The following is a 19,149-nucleotide window of genomic DNA, read 5'->3' on the forward strand; positions in this document are numbered from 1 at the left end:
GGATATTATTGGATCCCAGGTGTTTGACAATTTTAGGCCGTCTTCTCTATTGAAATTGGGGTGTTTTTTGATTTCAATGGCTTCGCGTACCAATCTTGGGAAGAATCTTTTCTCTTTCGCAAGTACTTTCGGTTGGTCAAAGCGTATGTAGTGATTAGGCCTATCTAGTATGTGTTCACAGACTGCTGATTTTGTGTGTCGTCTATGTCTTATGTCTGCAATGTGTTCTTTGAGTCTGCTGGACATATTGCGTTTAGTTTGCCCTATGTAAGACAGGCCACAGTCGCAGTCCAGTTTGTATATACCTGCATCTTGCAATGGGGTGTTACTTTTGATTGGTCTTAGGAATTGCTGAATCTTCTTGTGCGGCTTGAAAATTGTATGAATAGAAGCTCGTTTTAGGATCCGGCTAATTCTATCTGTAACTCCCTTTACATATGGCAAGTAGGCTGGCTGGCGGGGAACTGTTTGTGTCTTGTTTTTGTTTTTGTGATGTAGCCGGGGGATGCGCAGCTTGTTTCGGTGTAGCACCTGTTTGACATGCTGTAGTTCCTCCTCGAGGTGGGCATCATCACAAAGACGTTGGGCTCTCTGAAACAAACATTTACCGACAGAAAGCAGTTGTGAAGGGTGGTGGTGGGATTCACCATTGAGGTACCTATCTGTGTGGGTTGCCTTCCTGTGTATTGTGTGACCTAGTGTGCCATCTGCTTTGCGTATAATTAAAATGTCTAAAAAGGGCAGACAGTTGTTGTTTTCTTGTTCAACAGTAAATTTAATGTTCTTGTGTATTGAATTTAAATGTGCTAGAAATGCAGATATTTTGTCATTGGGGAGTACTACAAATGTGTCATCGACATATCTCTTGTACAGTCGAGGTTTAACCGGGGTATTGGCCAGAGCTCTCTCCTCAAAGTCCTCCATGAAGATGTCGGCGACTATAGGTGACACTGGAGAACCCATGGCTACTCCATCAACCTGCACATAGAACTCATCTTTCCACATTAAGTATCCTGATGTGAGACAGTGTTTTACAATATCTACATAATCTGGTGACATGTTCTGTTCCCTAAGTCTTTTTGCAATGATATCTAGGCAGTCATTTAGTGGTAAGTTTGTAAATAGTGACTCAATGTCAAAACTCACCATGGTTTCATTGTGGAGTAATTTGAGATCTCTCAATGTTTCCACAAAATGGTAAGAGTCCTTAACATGAGCACTAGTGTGCCCCCTGAGAGGGGATAATATTGACACTAAGTGTTTGGCTAATTTGTATGTGGGTGAGTCGATATGACTGACTATGGGTCTTAAAGGATTGTTGTGTTTGTGTATTTTTGGCAATCCATACATTTTTGGAGGTTTTACGCAGGCTGTTGTTAAAGATTTGACGTCATTAGACGTCAAATCGTGATTTGATTGAGACGTGATTTGATTTCATTAGACGTCAAATCTTTAACAACAGCCTGCGTAAAACCTCCAAAAATGTATGGATTGCCAAAAATACACAAACACAACAATCCTTTAAGACCCATAGTCAGTCATATCGACTCACCCACATACAAATTAGCCAAACACTTAGTGTCAATATTATCCCCTCTCAGGGGGCACACTAGTGCTCATGTTAAGGACTCTTACCATTTTGTGGAAACATTGAGAGATCTCAAATTACTCCACAATGAAACCATGGTGAGTTTTGACATTGAGTCACTATTTACAAACTTACCACTAAATGACTGCCTAGATATCATTGCAAAAAGACTTAGGGAACAGAACATGTCACCAGATTATGTAGATATTGTAAAACACTGTCTCACATCAGGATACTTAATGTGGAAAGATGAGTTCTATGTGCAGGTTGATGGAGTAGCCATGGGTTCTCCAGTGTCACCTATAGTCGCCGACATCTTCATGGAGGACTTTGAGGAGAGAGCTCTGGCCAATACCCCGGTTAAACCTCGACTGTACAAGAGATATGTCGATGACACATTTGTAGTACTCCCCAATGACAAAATATCTGCATTTCTAGCACATTTAAATTCAATACACAAGAACATTAAATTTACTGTTGAACAAGAAAACAACAACTGTCTGCCCTTTTTAGACATTTTAATTATACGCAAAGCAGATGGCACACTAGGTCACACAATACACAGGAAGGCAACCCACACAGATAGGTACCTCAATGGTGAATCCCACCACCACCCTTCACAACTGCTTTCTGTCGGTAAATGTTTGTTTCAGAGAGCCCAACGTCTTTGTGATGATGCCCACCTCGAGGAGGAACTACAGCATGTCAAACAGGTGCTACACCGAAACAAGCTGCGCATCCCCCGGCTACATCACAAAAACAAAAACAAGACACAAACAGTTCCCCGCCAGCCAGCCTACTTGCCATATGTAAAGGGAGTTACAGATAGAATTAGCCGGATCCTAAAACGAGCTTCTATTCATACAATTTTCAAGCCGCACAAGAAGATTCAGCAATTCCTAAGACCAATCAAAAGTAACACCCCATTGCAAGATGCAGGTATATACAAACTGGACTGCGACTGTGGCCTGTCTTACATAGGGCAAACTAAACGCAATATGTCCAGCAGACTCAAAGAACACATTGCAGACATAAGACATAGACGACACACAAAATCAGCAGTCTGTGAACACATACTAGATAGGCCTAATCACTACATACGCTTTGACCAACCGAAAGTACTTGCGAAAGAGAAAAGATTCTTCCCAAGATTGGTACGCGAAGCCATTGAAATCAAAAAACACCCCAATTTCAATAGAGAAGACGGCCTAAAATTGTCAAACACCTGGGATCCAATAATATCCAAATTAAAATCTCAAAAAGGAAAACAATCCGCGAAAATAGAGGACACCGTGAGCCATTTTTGCCAAAACCCTCCATCTTTTAGTCGATACCAACTCCGGGGAAATAAATACAGATAATGCAACTTTCTCTGCAGCTGTGATACTTTTTGACATTCAACATCTTTTGTCTTCAGTCACCGTGACCACGCACGCTGTAAAGCACGCGAAACGTCGGATAAATTTAAAATTATGTCAAATAGTTGTAAATTTATAATAATACATAACTTTAATCCGGTAAAAAGCGTTTTTCTTTATAATATATTATTTAATAATATATTATTAACTACGAATATTTGCGTAATATTATTTTAGCACGTAGACCGTTAAGTGCTTTACGATTTTCATACAAAATTATGACAGACTTTAGCGTGCATTTGAAGTTTACTGTAGTGAAAATCCAAAACCAACTTGAAGTAATATTTAAAAACATTGAACGAAATATTTTGTGTAAATCTACAAAATATAAAGATTAGGGTGATACACCCGGGTAAATAATTAAACTATTATGAGGTATATTCCTAGGACATAGGTGAATAAAGAGTGAGGAATGAATGAACGTTGAACGACCACAGGTCACGATTGACTGACTCGAGTTAATTGACTTTCGTTTCAACCGCACTGTAATCTATTTTGTAATAATTTTGCTTAAATGTTGTTTGGTTTAAATTGTATAATCAAACCCCAAACATTTTAGTTTTTTTCGTGCAGGATCAAATGTGATTTCTATATAGAAAAGTACATTTGGATGATATGAACCGTAATCGATTGATATTTATAAGATTTTTGTTTCATAAATTTTGTTGCACCATTATCGGTACCAATAAAATCAAAGTGCTTTTTAAATACAATATATATTTGAAGCCTAACTCTTAAGTGGCTTTTAAAATTTTGCTGATATGCACCATTGTTTACCATTATACCACCTTTTCAATATATATAATAGAATAATTGAATTCTTGAGTGGCTTTTAAGTCTAAGAAACATAATAGCAAGAAGCTGCCTTGCGATTCTGTAACTCACTTTTCGAACTCTCACAGCGGTTTTTACAGCGGCGGTCGCGCTCAAATCAGTCGCGAGGCAGTCATTTTACGATTTGGCATTCTGATAAACAATAAACTACAAGCTCCCTCCTTATAATAAACTTCAAGCTACAAGACCGCCGCTGTAAAAACCGCTGTGCGAGTTCGAAAAGTGAGTTACAGAATCGCAAGGCAGCTTCTTAGTTATAAAGTATTTTAAAAACCAAAACTTTATACGTAAGTAAATTCTGACTAAAGTTAACCGTATCGGGAGAATTATTCTACGGTCTCCGAGGGAAACCGCCTGCAGAAATTATCAATATTTTTATCTTGCATACAGCATAAAGGTTGCCTATAAAGGGCTTATGTGAGTACGGTTAGCGACAAAAGAACGTAAGTGGTATTTGTTGTACCATTCCCCATTGTTGCCAGCTTTTTATTTAACGCATCGGGGTTTTTCTGCTGATTTTCCCCCTTTTATATTGCGAATGTTTTTAGATTATCGTGAAATGAGGCTTGTGATGTGAAAAGCTATTATATTATTTTTTAAGGCTTCAATGTGTCCAATATAAGTAGAAAAATTAATTTGTTAGGAAGTTCTGTGAAAATTATCGATTTAAAGAAGCACATTGTATGAGATTGAGTCTGGCATTAGATTTTTGTTTATTTTTTATTTTTTATGCAGCTCTTAATATAATAAATAAATAATAAAAATGTGTTTATTTATTTGATAACATTCACTATATTGTGTAAGATTGCTTGAAGCTCTTGTAAAATAGTTTTTTTAGCCATTAAACACAATGGAGGGAGTTGTTTTGCCAGTTCTTCTCATCCGTTCTACGACCTTGGTATAAGTACTGGCAGTCAATTATGTAAGTTTAACTATTAATTATTTTCATTTACATATATTTATAATTTAGTAGCTTATTGTATATGTATAAGTGTACGTGAGTTATATGTTGAATTTAAATATATATTTAAAATGTAGAATGCTCGGGTGTGTAATATATTTCTAAAATTACAAAACCGAAACGTTCAGAAACTTTTCTGCATTTTTCCTAGAACATTTCTAGTTCGAGAGCACAGATTATATTTGAAGGGTTGTGACGTCACCGATAAGGGCGGAACATTAATTCGTCTCCGAAATAAACGCCAGCCCATTACTCTTTCCCGCCATTTATCTGTGTCCGCTTTTGTCGTACTGCTTGAAAAATGTCCACTTTAAAGTTCAAGTTTGAAATAAAACTATTTAAATTGTGACAGAAGGGTTAAGTTTTGATTGTTTTATGTTCGCGATTAGTCCGCGATACCATTTTGACATCTTTCGGAGCAATTTATTACCAAGTAACATGACTACATCTATCATCTTTTATATTAGAGACCCGAATTGAGGAAGATTCCATTTTTGTGGACGACAATGTTCGCAAGCAGTTGGGATCTTGATTGGCCAGCTTGAACAGAAATTGAGCATGTCTGGATGTTCTAGAGATGAGTAAGATCAGTGCAACAGTCCACAAAACATAAGGGACGTAAAAAGAGTTATTGCAGAAGAGTGGGAACGTATTCCTCAATACGTTATTAAAAACATCGTGGAAAGCATGTCCAGAAGAATTCAAGCTGTGTTTTTGGCAATACTCGTTTTATTAGGTTTTTAACTGTATTTAATTAAAAAAATTAAAAAGATCTAATTGTCTTTAATGCCGACCACTTTTTATTGTTTGGCCGTGTACTTCGGTTTTGAAGAATTTATCGAATGTTATTAAAAAAATTGCCAGTGTTCACTTCACGCGTATTAGTTTACACGATATTACAGACTACGTCAAATAATTAAATTAGACAATTAAACAGCCGGGGATCGAACCTACGACCTTAGGGATGAGGATGACATGCTCAGGCCACTAGGCCAACACTGTTCTTAAAATATAATAATGTAAGTACTACATAGCTTTCGAGGCTATGGGTGAAATTAAGTCAACGCTACGTCGAAGTCTAACTCCCTTACGTCAAAATTTTTATATGCGGGCGTTATTGTTCGCGTTAAGTCTCGTTTTTGAAAGGTTAACGCACGTGGCGTTAGAAGACAAGTTTCAAAGGACTTAAGTTACACTAATGTATGTAAAAGAATTCTAAATAACAAAGTCTTAATGTAAAATATTAATTCAATTTTTAAAACCCTAAATAATTTAGTAATTTCAACAAAAATATCTTGTTCATTATTTTAATATGAATCTCTATTTACTTGACAATAAATATATGTTACTCACTGATTATATTTTCAATTCTTTAAACATTAAAACAGTATTTACTGATATCAGTTTAATAGTTTTGAGTTTATCCATCACAAACATTGAATGTCGAATGAGCAGTGTAAGCATAAGGGGAGGGATAAATGGAGACTCTATCACTGACTTACTCCCATATGTCAAAAACGTATTGGATTTCAATGTATTTGTGTTTCGCCTCTGTCAAATTGTGTTTTCGCTGAAACAGATGAGAGCTTTAGTTACAATTGTGCAATTTATTTTTTATAAGTTAATATTAAGTGTGCGATTGTCAATTGTGCGAATGAATTTATTTATCCATTAATACAAAAAACATCAAAAGAAAATTAGCAGGTCTTACTTTATGACATACATTCGATTACGTGTGTTAAAATGTTATCAATGACACACAATGAAGTACCTTCCCCGTGCTAAGGGCTACAGGACTTAATATATATTTATTTTTCTTTTGTTATAGTAGTGTACATATCTCAATACAATGTGAAGCACCCTTTATAAGCATTATGAAATGTAAATAGGCGTTACCTTGCCACACGTGCGTTATTTAAACACTGCTAAGTTACCAGGTGTATACAGGCTGTGTTATTAAATTAAATAATTTAGCAATATTTATTTCATAAATACCTTTCTAAAATTTAAATGAATCAGATTTAAATCTAGACGAAATCCATCAATTTTTTTTTTATTTACTTCAAAATCTGAAAGATTGTATAACTTTTTGTTTTGTATCACAGAGATTTGTGTTAGTGTCCGAATTTAGATTCTTGGGTCATATTAAGTCCAATTATATCTGTTACAACTATAGGCCACTTGCAGATGAAAAGATGTGTGAAAGGTCTAGAGGTCTGGGAAACCAGGTGGGGGCGAAGCGAAACCGGTCGTCGACTCATCCGTACCGCTACTGGCCGAAGCACTAAAGCTTAGGTTTCCTAGAAAAGCGGTGCCGGTATCTAACGGCCGTAATATAGCGTTGGGTGACGTCACCCATACGTTGTCTATAAATAACATCGGAGTGGGTTTCCTAGAGAACGTTGAGTGTCACCGTAACGTCAAAAAGCGGTGCTGTCATTTGCATGACGGCCGTCATAGCGGTGATAAAAATTAGTTCAACGTTTTTCACGTATATCGTTGCCCATATTTAATTAATACAATAAGTGGAAACGTGACTTGGGCGAGCGAAAATGATGTTTTTTTTGCATATTGTAAAGACGGCCGTTATTAACAACCGTAAAATGACGGCCGTTAGTTGCACCACTTTTCTAGGAAACCTAAGCTTAAGTATTCATTCATTAAAAAAACGTTTCATATAAATTTAGATGCAATTGTGTGTGCATTGATAACACATTTAGTCTGCGTTTCAACTGTTTCGAATTGTTTGCCAAACGCTCGAGTGTTATTGAGCGTAGCGTCACTATTCCCCTTGGAGATTTAGACAATTCACTCAGGTAACACCCTCTATATAATATTTCTCAAACAAACACAAGTGCTCGTATTTACCTCGCATACATTAGAATATATTATCAGAACAAACTTACACGTTAACTACTGTCACAAGTAAACACTAACTTAATTCTAGTGCCAAAGATCGGTAGGAGAGTGAATATTTAAGCTTTAATGTATGTATGTATTTTTCCGTATGAATAGATTGCGATATTACTTTAAGATTATTTAAAAACTTTTTTCAAAGAAGGAGGCTAACGAGCCTACGGGTCTGCCGTAAATGGCAGCTACCTTAGCATATGTTAGTCGTAACGTTGGGTGCGTAGCCGGCCTTTGAGTGGGTAGTACGCTGTTTTTGTATTATATTATATTAGTATAAATAAAGTGACTGTAGCATTTCCCAAATTTAGTAAAAAAACTAATGACCAAAACTATCCAGTCCACTATAGCTATTTTATTTCACCGTGGCGTAAGTAATAAAGATTATAACTATACGCTTACAAGTATGCACTCTATAAACTAACTTTAAATCATGAGGACAAGGTTGAAAATATATATATATAGTTATACAATTTTAAAACTTTAGCCTTTTGAACTTTAACATTCGAATCCTTCTCTTTTTCTGGGGAAGTCACCACAAGTAGCACCCATTCACGAGTATGACGCATCGCAAGCCACTACTGTGCATACCCACTAAAACCCCACGGCGCCACCAGCAATCGCCCGAGGTAGGACACGGTAACAGTCTTGTCGGCATCCCGCCACGCAATCAGCCGTAGAAGTCACGACCCGTAGAAATCATGAATGATGTGTATTCGAATACTGAGATATGCTACTGCTAACTAACTCTGACTTAAGCTAAAGCTACGGTTTCCAAGAAAAGCGGTGCCGTTATCTAACGGCCGTAATGTAACGTTAGGTGACGTCACCCTTACGTTGTCTATAAATAACATCGGAGTAGGTTTTCTAGAGAACGTTGAGTGTCCCCGTAGCGTCAAATAGCGGTGCTGTCATTTGCATGACGGCCGTCATAGCGGTGATAAACAGTAGTTCAACGTATTTCGCGTGTATCGGTGCGCATATTTAATTTATACAATCACTTGGACGAGCGAAAATGATGAACAATTATTTGATTTTGTTAAAAATCATGAAGCCAAAGAGTACAGACAAGCTCAAATGAAGCAAAATCTGTGGAATGAAATTGGAATAACACTTCAAAAAAACGGTCGCACTACTTTCTAGGAACCTACAGCTTGGCCACCGTAAATACGGCCGTTATTAACAACCGTAAATTGACGGCCGTTAGTTAACGGCACCGCTTTTCTAGGAAACCGTAGCTTAACTAAGCTCCTTTAACCATTATGCTTCAGAAGCTATATATCCATATAGGTGACACACCAAAAACTACTACTTAGTGGTCGGCTACGTGTATTATGACAATCTTAATTAGGTGAAATCATGTAATATCCCAATTCAATTTAGATCTCCTGATAACATACCTATATATCAATTGTCTCAATGATGAGCTGCTATAGATCTATATAATTATGTAATAAGATTAGTTCATCAGACGTACATTAATTATAATAGTGTTAATTAATTTAATTTAGTACCTGCTACCGGCGAGTTGGTTGGTTGTTTGAAAGCAGATATTATATGAATAGTTAAAAAGTATAGTAGGTATTACGTTGTTATACTGATTTCTTTGAAAGAAATTGAAGGTACACATTTTATAGTACGAATATTAACTAGACAGTTAAAGTGACTTAGTTCTCCCATTTCTTTGAATATTCCTATTTATAATTTGTTTTAGCTTCATCAGTACACCGTCTCCGCCATAACGCGCGTCCGCCAACCCAAGGGTTACTGTAGATCTCTGAGTCAGCTTATATGACCTTTGGACAGGCGTCACTCCTATTCTTTACCAGATTATCGGTAGACTACTCCTCTACTTTAATGAACCAATTATCGAGGCGCTACGGGGCCTAAGCCTGGTCGATCAAAACCCTCCAGCAGGTCGGACAGATCAAACTCTGTGAAAATTATATTACTAATTAACGTAAAAATACTTTCTCCATAATCGAGCAAAGTACATAATAACTTCCCAATAAGGGACAATGATAAAGTTTAAACTCGAGCCATTCATGTAACACAAATCTGGCACACGACCAACTTTTGTGAATACACTGTTTTTGAAACTGCTAATTATAACGAGAACTGAAGGGCGTTTGTTATAAATTTTACTAACATTTTGAATACCTAGCGTCTTAATGGGGCATTATATTTTTACCATTAACTTTTAATGTTTGATATTTTGTTTGACAGACTATAGATATTTGTAATAATTATGTTCGTTCTATAAAGTTTAGCATATTTAAGTATTAACGTATAATGAAGGCGGATAATTTAGTTAGTTAAACATATCAGGTTGCACGTCTGTTATACTTGAAATTTCCTTGACCAATGATCATAGAAACAAAAAACTCCATCGTCTGAACTATTATTTTATATTACCTCTGGAAGTTTAGTGAATTTGTGGGAATCAACGTAGTAATAGGGTTTCTAGTACAGGAATCCTACTCAATAATACTATAATTCAAACATAAGTCTAGGTAAAATAGACGTCTACCTATTTGGAAATTGCCAAAGGAGGATACAGACAGAAATACATTGTTTCTGGCATCTTATTTGTACATCTATCAGTATCATAAAAAGTATTGAAGACAGTAAATATTTTTTTAAATAATAAATACGAAATAAGGTTTACACATTATTTCCACAACAAACAATTCAGTAAATTTAACCCATTTAAAACTACTACAATAAGTAAGTTATATAATATGATTTCAAATTGCATTATGATAATTTTAAATGAAAGTAGTGCGTGGCATAGTGAAAAGCTAATATTCTAAAATGAATGCGCCTGAAAACAGTTGAACAATACTTAAACTACGCTCAGAGTCAGTACGGTGAACCAAATTGTGGACCTTTAATTGAAGCTACCCTTTTTGTCTTTAGTAAAACTAACGAAAAAACCCCGCAAGGTCGACTAAGCCTTCAATTCGACGAAATAAAAAACTCGTTACCCAAAATTATTTTACGCATCGCTTGGCGAAAACATTTCGATGAGAAATTGCCTCCAATAGAGGTACCTTACCAAAATTACGTAATAACAAACAAACATGATACAAAATATGATAAACATACTAAAATAGGCCGGTTTTAGTTCACTGAAAATTGTAATGGTCTTTATAACACAATTTGAAAACAGTGGAATAGTTCAAAAATTGTTGTTATACAATTCCTTGTATTCTACTTTTATGCATGCGCATTACGCAAAAATAACTCAACGGTTTTCGTTTCTTATATTTTTATAATGCGTCTATTACGCGAGTCGATACAAAGAAAGGCAGTATGTCATATTTGTGAAATATCAGGTGACACGCGATATGATGCCAAAATAGGCTAATTAGGCAATTATGGTCTGTTCATACTAATCCTATCTATTGTAATGCATACAATAAACATTAACCTTAACTTATGCTTGACACGAAATTGTCCACATTATCAACAATAAATTAATTATTACTTTATTATGTTTAAGTTATGTAATTTTCCATTAAAAAGTCCGTTTTTATTTAGATTCTGGACAGTGTATTTTCTGTAAGAAGCTCTTCGAGAATGTAATACAAGAAACATTTAAGATTCTATGTGTTATACAATTCTAAAAGCTATATAGTATTGTAGTTCGCATACAATATTCAAGTCAAGGCAGGCGGATAAGCAAACAATGTCATACTTCATAAGCCGTCTTGATACGTGCTCTCTACATGAGGAATGTCTTCAATGCTCGAGTTGCCATTTTTAAATAATTACCCGTGACTTAGGGCCGTAACAGCAGTGGGTATGTTTTTTATTGACATAAAAATAATTCTTCGGCCAGTTTAGTTTGTTGTCTAATGTATGGTCCTAACTGTTTCTAATTTAAAGAATATACTATAAACCGTATTTATTGTAAAGTGTACAATGTGTTTGTAGACACGAAAAAGTACTATTATTGAAGAGTCACAACACTGTTCTAAGAGGAAAGTCTTAGTAAATTCCATCTTTAATCCTTTGTTTTCGTTTATCGAAGACAATATTTTTCCGATAAAGGTCAATAGTTAACGGTTACTGACAGTCCCATTTTTATTTGCCCAACATTTGTTTCACACAATATACTTATGGAAGTAAGAATATGGATTCTATCATTGTAAATATAATATTTGTTTGTGTGAAATTGTTGAGAAATTGATAATTTTTAAAAGTTAAGATTATTATTATTACAATCTACCGAATAATAATACGTTAAATTGTAAGCAGTTCGTTTAGGTTCACAATCTTTCGAGAGTTCATAATCTCGCGAGATAGATTAAAATATAACGGTGTTTACAATTTTACGGTGACAGTAATACTGCTGAACACTAGAAAGTCTAAATACATCTTCGTCAGCTTTTAGTTACCTATAAACTATTTTTATTTTTTGTAAACATAAAAAATCCTTCAACAAATACATTTCTTCGTGTTAAATTATGGTAACACAAAAGCTCCTGCAAAATTTTAACTTCAATAAGCTGTTTGATTTAGTTATTTAACCTTAAAATTATAAAAATATACATCTACCAACGGTAAAGTTCACTAAAATAAGTTCATAATAAAATTTTACTTTTCATGACTTAAGTCACGTAATGGCTGATAAAAATTCAGATTTTTCCCCCTCATTTAAAAGGTTTTATAGCGAAATAAAAAATACCATATCTGGCAACCCTACATAATTCCAACCCACAGATGTGGAGAAAATTGGACGGATTAGTGTGTGTGATGAATGTGTGTTGTATGTGTTGCTTTTCATTACTTGCTTATGAAAGTTTTTGCAAGAAGTAATACTTAAATGACAGCTTTAGGAGAAATATTGCAAACACTGATTTTGAAGTTGAAATCACTATTAAAATTGTGTCTATACTTTTAGATATTAAAACTACTCGGCTCACACTTTCAATGCCAAAGGAATGTTTTTGTATCGCGCTGTAAAAATTTACTGTTTGGCATTATAATATAATAAATATATATCAAAAGTATAATACTTCTTTGTGATTTAGAATATATTTCTACCTTATTATCTGTGTATTTTGACGCCCAAGAGGTTTTGTGTCATAACGCATGTTTTTTTTATGTAAAAGGAGGCAAACGGGCAGGAGGCTCACCTGATGTTAAGTGATACCGCCGCCCATGGACACTCACAATGCCAGAAGGCTCGCAAGTGCGTTGCCGGCCTTTCGAGAATTGGTACGCTCTTTTCTTGAAGGACCCTAAGTCGAATTGGTTCGGAAATACTTCAGTGGGCAGCTGGTTCCACATAGTGGTGGTGCGCGGCAAAAACTGCCTTAGAAAACGCTCAGTTGTGGAACGACGGACGTCGAGGTGATACGGATGGTATTTTGTATCTTGCCTTGACGTCTATTATTGTCATTATAGTTTATTATTAGTGTCATTATTTCATTAGATGAATAATTAATATGTCAACATTGAGAGAGTAGTTCAATATATGACAAGGGCAAAGCTAAGATCTGTACAATTTGATTGGCAAAGTGAACCAACATCTCTCACAGCAAGGATTTAAATAGAAAATTTCCAAAATATAAAGAGGAGTGATAGTTCGACAAAGAGTAGATAAAATACGGCTTTAAAATATTTTTATAAAGTATTTAAACCAAGAAATTTGCACCAGGCTGCTTTACTTTTTTAGTTTCATACATAACAACCACATTATAAACGGTATTTGTGTTTTATATATGATACCAGGATACCAGGATATTTATGAGGATTCCACCGTAGTTCGTACTACCTATGGCGATCTAACACTAATTGGTATCAATCAAGAATTTATTAAGTTTAAGTGATGTTTATTTTTCATTGAACAAGTCAATGAAAAATAAACATCCGAACATCTTAGTTCTTTACTAAACAGTGACGCTACAATCTATTAGGTCTGGGCCTCAAATTTTTCTAACTCCTTCTTGATCATTCGCCGTTTCCCTCACAGTGGTTTTCTTCACCGTATGAGCACACCGTACGACAAAAAGTCCTTGGTTCAGAGCCGGGAATCGAGACTATGATCTCAGGGATGAAACTTTCTCCACGGAGCCTTTAGGCCAACACAGTAGAGCATAGCCTGTAACATAAGCTCAAAAGACATAGAAATAGAACACGCGATGAATTCTTTTTAAAATCGATATTTATAGATTTTTTGTTCTAATTCATATTTTTTTTATTTAAAGCTACTGTTATAGTAAAGACAAAAGATTCAAGTCATTTAAGGTAATACAATTCGTGAAACAGAACGAAAATTCATTTTATAGTAGAACGAAGAAACTGAGATCGTGAATATAACCATATGCACGCATACGCTGTATGGTAGAAAAAATAATTAATCTATGGCTCTTTGTGCTAGGTAAGGGGTTACGATCATTGTTTGCCTCCGAGCAGTAATTAACAGCAGGGTCTCAATTGACATTAATATCACCATTGTCTCCCCCTACTTCTGTTTGTCATACGTTTTTCATAATTCACATGCTTAGTCAATAAGAAAATAGTCGGAATTTGTCATTTCAAACTAATCAGTTACTCGAGTATTCTAGAAGTACTTTTCAATGCAATGACATTCAGTTAAAAAAAATATTGTGACATTTATTTTTTAAAGCTAAAATATTTATGCCAACCGGTAATACCAAGTAACAAAGTAAAAAGGAATATTGATAGTTTGTTGGGTATCGTACATCATACAAATATAGTTGTCTTTTACTAAATTTTGCCCTAAAATTTTAATGAATACGACGCAGAATTAAAACCGCATCATTCATAGAAAGGGGGAGGCCAATATTATGGGAAATAAATAATAATTATTATTTAAATCTATTCTTATACTTATTATCTATATCTGATTAATTAATATGATTTTTTACTCAAATGAAATACTTGTCTTATAATTTTAATGAGTCGATAATGAGATTGACATTTTAGACCGGCTCTTACTTAGAAATTATCTTTTATACTAGCCAGTTGTAATTTTAACATGCCATAGATAATCCAGCTCCTTTCATCAAATAACAGTGATGTTTGAGCATTAAAATATACATTAACATACACAGCATTCCATACAATCCGTCGTAACCTTAAAAACAAAACAATGTAGATTTCTGGAAATGTAAGCAATTAATTACGTCAAGATTCCCCCGGGAGTAATTTATAAGGGGTTAAATATTTGATTCTCCCGAATAACAGGTAAGGTTGCAATTAGACAATCCACCTGGAAGCCTACGGTAATTCTCTAATCCTTTGAGTTATTGTAGCATAACTCCTTTGTTTTTTTTAATAAATGATGATTAAATAACACATTTAAACTAGAGCAGAGTAAATTTAGGACCACGCCGTGATAAATTAGATTATGTTTCTGTATGCTATAAAATGCCTATTTTTCATTACATTACAAATGTTGAAACGCCGTATTGTATTCATTTTCAGGATCTTATTATTAGTACATATAAGCTAAAGAATCGATTTTGGTATTCGCTAAATAAAAAAACCCGCTGGCTTCGCACGTCAAACCGTGACCTGTAAATTAAAATTACCTAAAATGCCATGCTCGTGAATCATTCTAGATATTGGTGAAATCGTAAAAAAGTGTTGTTTTTATCACTGGTCTTTATATAATATAAATGTTGGACATATTCTGTCGCTGACTTTTTTGTAGGCATTATCTAGATCAACTTTTCTCTAGAACCCAATCATATATCTCTCATCGTTAAGGCAGCGTTCGTAAGAAACGGTTTCGTTCGACCGTTTCTTTTCCGTCTTACTTTCTTTGCAAATACCACGAAAAAGTATTTTTATTTCCGGGTTAGTATCTAAATAATAAAATATTTAAAATTTTATTTTATTAAATTAAATTAAAGGCTAATTTTTGACACTCAAGAAACACGTGGTTATCTGTTGGTAATTGAATTTTCAAAATCGGATCCATAACTATAGTTTGTATAAGGTTATTTCCCATATAAAATATTGTCTATATTAGAACATATGATATTGCTTTCATCACTGTCTTTACTGATTGTCTCTTTTTCATATATTGTTCGTAATACGAGTGATTAATACAACATAAATAGGCCGATATTTATAATTACAGATAATATTGTATTATATCTTCAATATGCGATAATAATGTGAATAGTTCAGTAACAAAAGCATTGATTAAGCTGTGTAGTTAAGAGTAATTTTGTGGCCTACGAAACCCATTTTGGCCAGCTGAGCTCCGTTTTGAAGTGTGTTGAGAGGACTTGTGCCAAACCATAATAAAGCACTCCAAATTGAATCTTTAAAAACTTTGAAAAAGTTTTGTTAATAATATAAAAACAATGTTAATGTTATCTTATCTCTAAAATATGCATGGCCTTCCGCAAGTAGATATTTAGTTTCTAATAATATAAATAAATCAATGGCGCCACAACCTTTTTAGGTCTGGGCCTCAGATTTCTGTATATGTTTCATGATCATTTGGTAATCTAATAGGCAAGTAGGTGATCAGCTTTCTGTGCCTGACGCACGCCCTCGACTTTTTGGCAAGGCAAGCCGTTCACGATGTTTTCCTTCACCGTTCAAGCGAATGTTAAATGCGCACATAGAAAGAAAGTCCATTGGTGCACAGCCGGGATCGAAAATACGACCTCAGAGATGAGAGTCACTGAAGCCACTAGGCCAACACTGCTCATAATATATTAACCATTATTTTCGACGCTATATCATATACTTGAGTAAGACTAGTTTACTTAATAATTAAAAATTGAATATGCATGTTCAATAAGTTCAGGACATTGGTTTCTACATTTGCAGCTAAAGTAGTTCTCGTTATTAAAAAGAAAAAAGCTAAAACCTAGTTCGTAATAAAAGCTGTAAATGTGTATATTCCGAGCGAATAGTCCAGCCGCAATATATTGCATAGTGCGATCATTGTTCAGATTCCAATATTTATCGAATTCTCGTAGCACGAACTTCGTTATTAACACTGTGTCAACCTTTAATGTAAAGGGGACTTAAAGTATTTGTGCACCTACTCGATAATGCATCACTATTAAGTATTTATGTATTTTTTATTCGTGAAAGTATACGAAGTTTTATATTAAATACTTAATAAATATAGTTTAAAAAAACTAAAAACACGCTTTTAAAGCACATCAAACTAAAAAGTCAAAAATAATTCCTAATTTAGGCTGAAAATGGTAATGAACAAACAATCGATAGACGAAAAATATGGCACAGAGCGCCCCACGCTTTTTCACAATAATACCAGTATTTTTTGTTCATTACCATTTTCAGCCTAAATTAGGAATTATTTTTCACTTTTTAGATTGATGTGCTTTAAAAGCGTGTTTTTTTAGTTTTTTTTAAACTATATTTATTTTCATTTTTTTTTTCGGATTATTGCATTGTCATCGATCTTTGACAGGTGCGCAAAGTTTGAATTAAATCTGTCCGTTAAATGTGGGTCAAAATCGAGTCCGAAGGAGTCGGTTACATACATACATACATACAGGTGAAGCTAATATAAAGCGTGTAAAAATAGATGTATATCATGTACACTAAGAAGCGCTACAAGCTTTTCCTGGTCGCAGTCTTAGGTGACTTTTCATATTTCTATGAAATGCCGCTTTCGAGCGAAAGTTATAATATGCGCTCAAATAATCAAAAATCCGGGATGCAGAACTTCTAGCTTAAGATTCGTGCGCCAAGACTGAACTGAGGAATTGGTAATTTTAGTTACTGAACCAATAAAATACCATCACTTTGTTCCATATCTCTTAAAGTCGAAGAGAAAGTTTTGAAACATAACCTAGTATATGTGTAGCTCAGCTCACCCGGGCTATAGACAGAATGAGGTCTGACAAACTTGGTCTTGACCTCTCTAAGAACTTGGCTGTTGGCTTCAACCCAACTGACATTCCTGTACCTCACCACTTAGTTCGCAACCGATACAGGCTCTTATGATAATGCGCAACGTAAGTCACTTAACGTTTAGAGTATATATTTCTAAATCCGTACGGTGCTATCGATTAAATAAAAAATATATAAGGCAAACATATTCATAGTTTTTGCTTTTCTGTTATTCAAAATTAGAGAAAACTGTAAAACTTTTTTAAGTCTGGTCCTCAGATTTCTGAAATCTGTTTCATGATCATTTTTCAATCTAATAGGCAAGTTGGTGATCAGCCTCCTGTGCCTGACACACGACGTCTTTTTCGGTCTAAGACATGTCTTTCTCACGATGTTTTCCGTCACCGTTCGAGCGAAAGTCAAATGCTGAGCGCATTAAGCAGAAAGAAAGTCCGTTGGTGCACAGCCGGGGATTGAACCTACGACCTCAGGGATTAGAGTCGCATTCTAAAGCCACTAGACCAACACTGCACTCAAATATAAGTTTATTATTCTTTATATACCCAACAAGCTAATTACATCAATGTAAAATTAAAGGCGTCGGAATGCATAATCGATATATTGAATTGAGGCCGGTCTAAGCTGTGGTCAAAGGCTATGTGTATTGTGTATATTAGTTTATGTTGTTTCTCGTTCAAAGGTTATATAGTTATTTATTAAGGACTTGGTCATAGAAAATTATCTTTATTATATTCAATAACTAGCTGACCTGGCTAACTTCGTTCCGCCCTACAACCTTATAATATCGTTGTTACTTTAATTTAACTTATTTTAGGATTTCATTAATGTTAAGTATTACATTAATACAACTTTTTTGCAAATACAGAAATGTTTTATTGCTTGCCATTGCGAAAGAAGAATGGCAGTTTTACACATTAGGCATCTTCTCTCTAGCGTCAATATGGCGATACTGCATGTTAAGCACTTTCTGATATCCAACATCTTTTGATCAGGATCAAAGCATGGTTATGCATCTCCTCATTCACCTCAAGATCGGAATTTCTTGAACTGACACGAATTCGACGTAAAATGATGCGTAGTTTGATCAACAGATGGCACCATATGGTTTTTGCATTCGTAAAATTAATTAATTAATTAATTGTTATTCGACAACTTATCCGATATTTTATTGCTTATTCTGCTATTCGGGACGGAAACAAATCCAACAAATCAAAAACCATGGCAATCGGTCCAGCCGTTCTCGAGTTATAAGTGTTGTAACAAACACGACTTTCTTTTATATATATAGATGTTTTGAAAATTAATCATGGTTTTTTCGTAAAACAAATATTGGTTTTCGTAAAGTATATTTGTTACCTTATTGATATCAGAAAGTAAATGTTTTTATTTATCCAGTTACTAAAACTTTTGGTGCGTAAATTTAAAAATAGAGTTTAGGTAAAAAGTATATGTTTTGTAGTAATATTTACCATCTACATTGTGGTATTAAAAAAGTTGACATTACTGTAATGGCTACTTGCCATATAAATTACTTAACAGAAATAAGTTTAAAA

General features: G+C 34.6%; 3 protein-coding genes across 3 annotated transcripts in view; 2 read left to right on the top strand and 1 right to left on the bottom strand.

Moving 5' to 3' along the window:
* LOC125063124 (alpha-2 adrenergic receptor) overlaps positions 1–19,149 on the top strand; it is a 264,165-nt gene that overhangs the window by 19,115 nt on the left and 225,901 nt on the right. The gene's annotated exons all lie outside the window — the stretch shown is intronic.
* Positions 295–1,387, bottom strand: LOC125063126 (the record flags this gene model as incomplete). Its single annotated transcript, XM_047669354.1, has 2 exons — positions 859–1,387; positions 295–675 (listed from the first exon to the last, which is right to left on the bottom strand). Coding segments are annotated over exons 1-2 (873 nt in total), but the record flags the coding sequence as incomplete, so codon positions are not given.
* Positions 1,437–2,538, top strand: LOC125063125 (the record flags this gene model as incomplete). Its single annotated transcript, XM_047669353.1, has 2 exons — positions 1,437–1,974; positions 2,158–2,538. Coding segments are annotated over exons 1-2 (873 nt in total), but the record flags the coding sequence as incomplete, so codon positions are not given.

This window comes from Pieris napi, chromosome 3 (genome assembly GCF_905475465.1).
Source record: "Pieris napi chromosome 3, ilPieNapi1.2, whole genome shotgun sequence".
Taxonomy (NCBI): Eukaryota; Metazoa; Arthropoda; class Insecta; order Lepidoptera; family Pieridae; genus Pieris; species Pieris napi.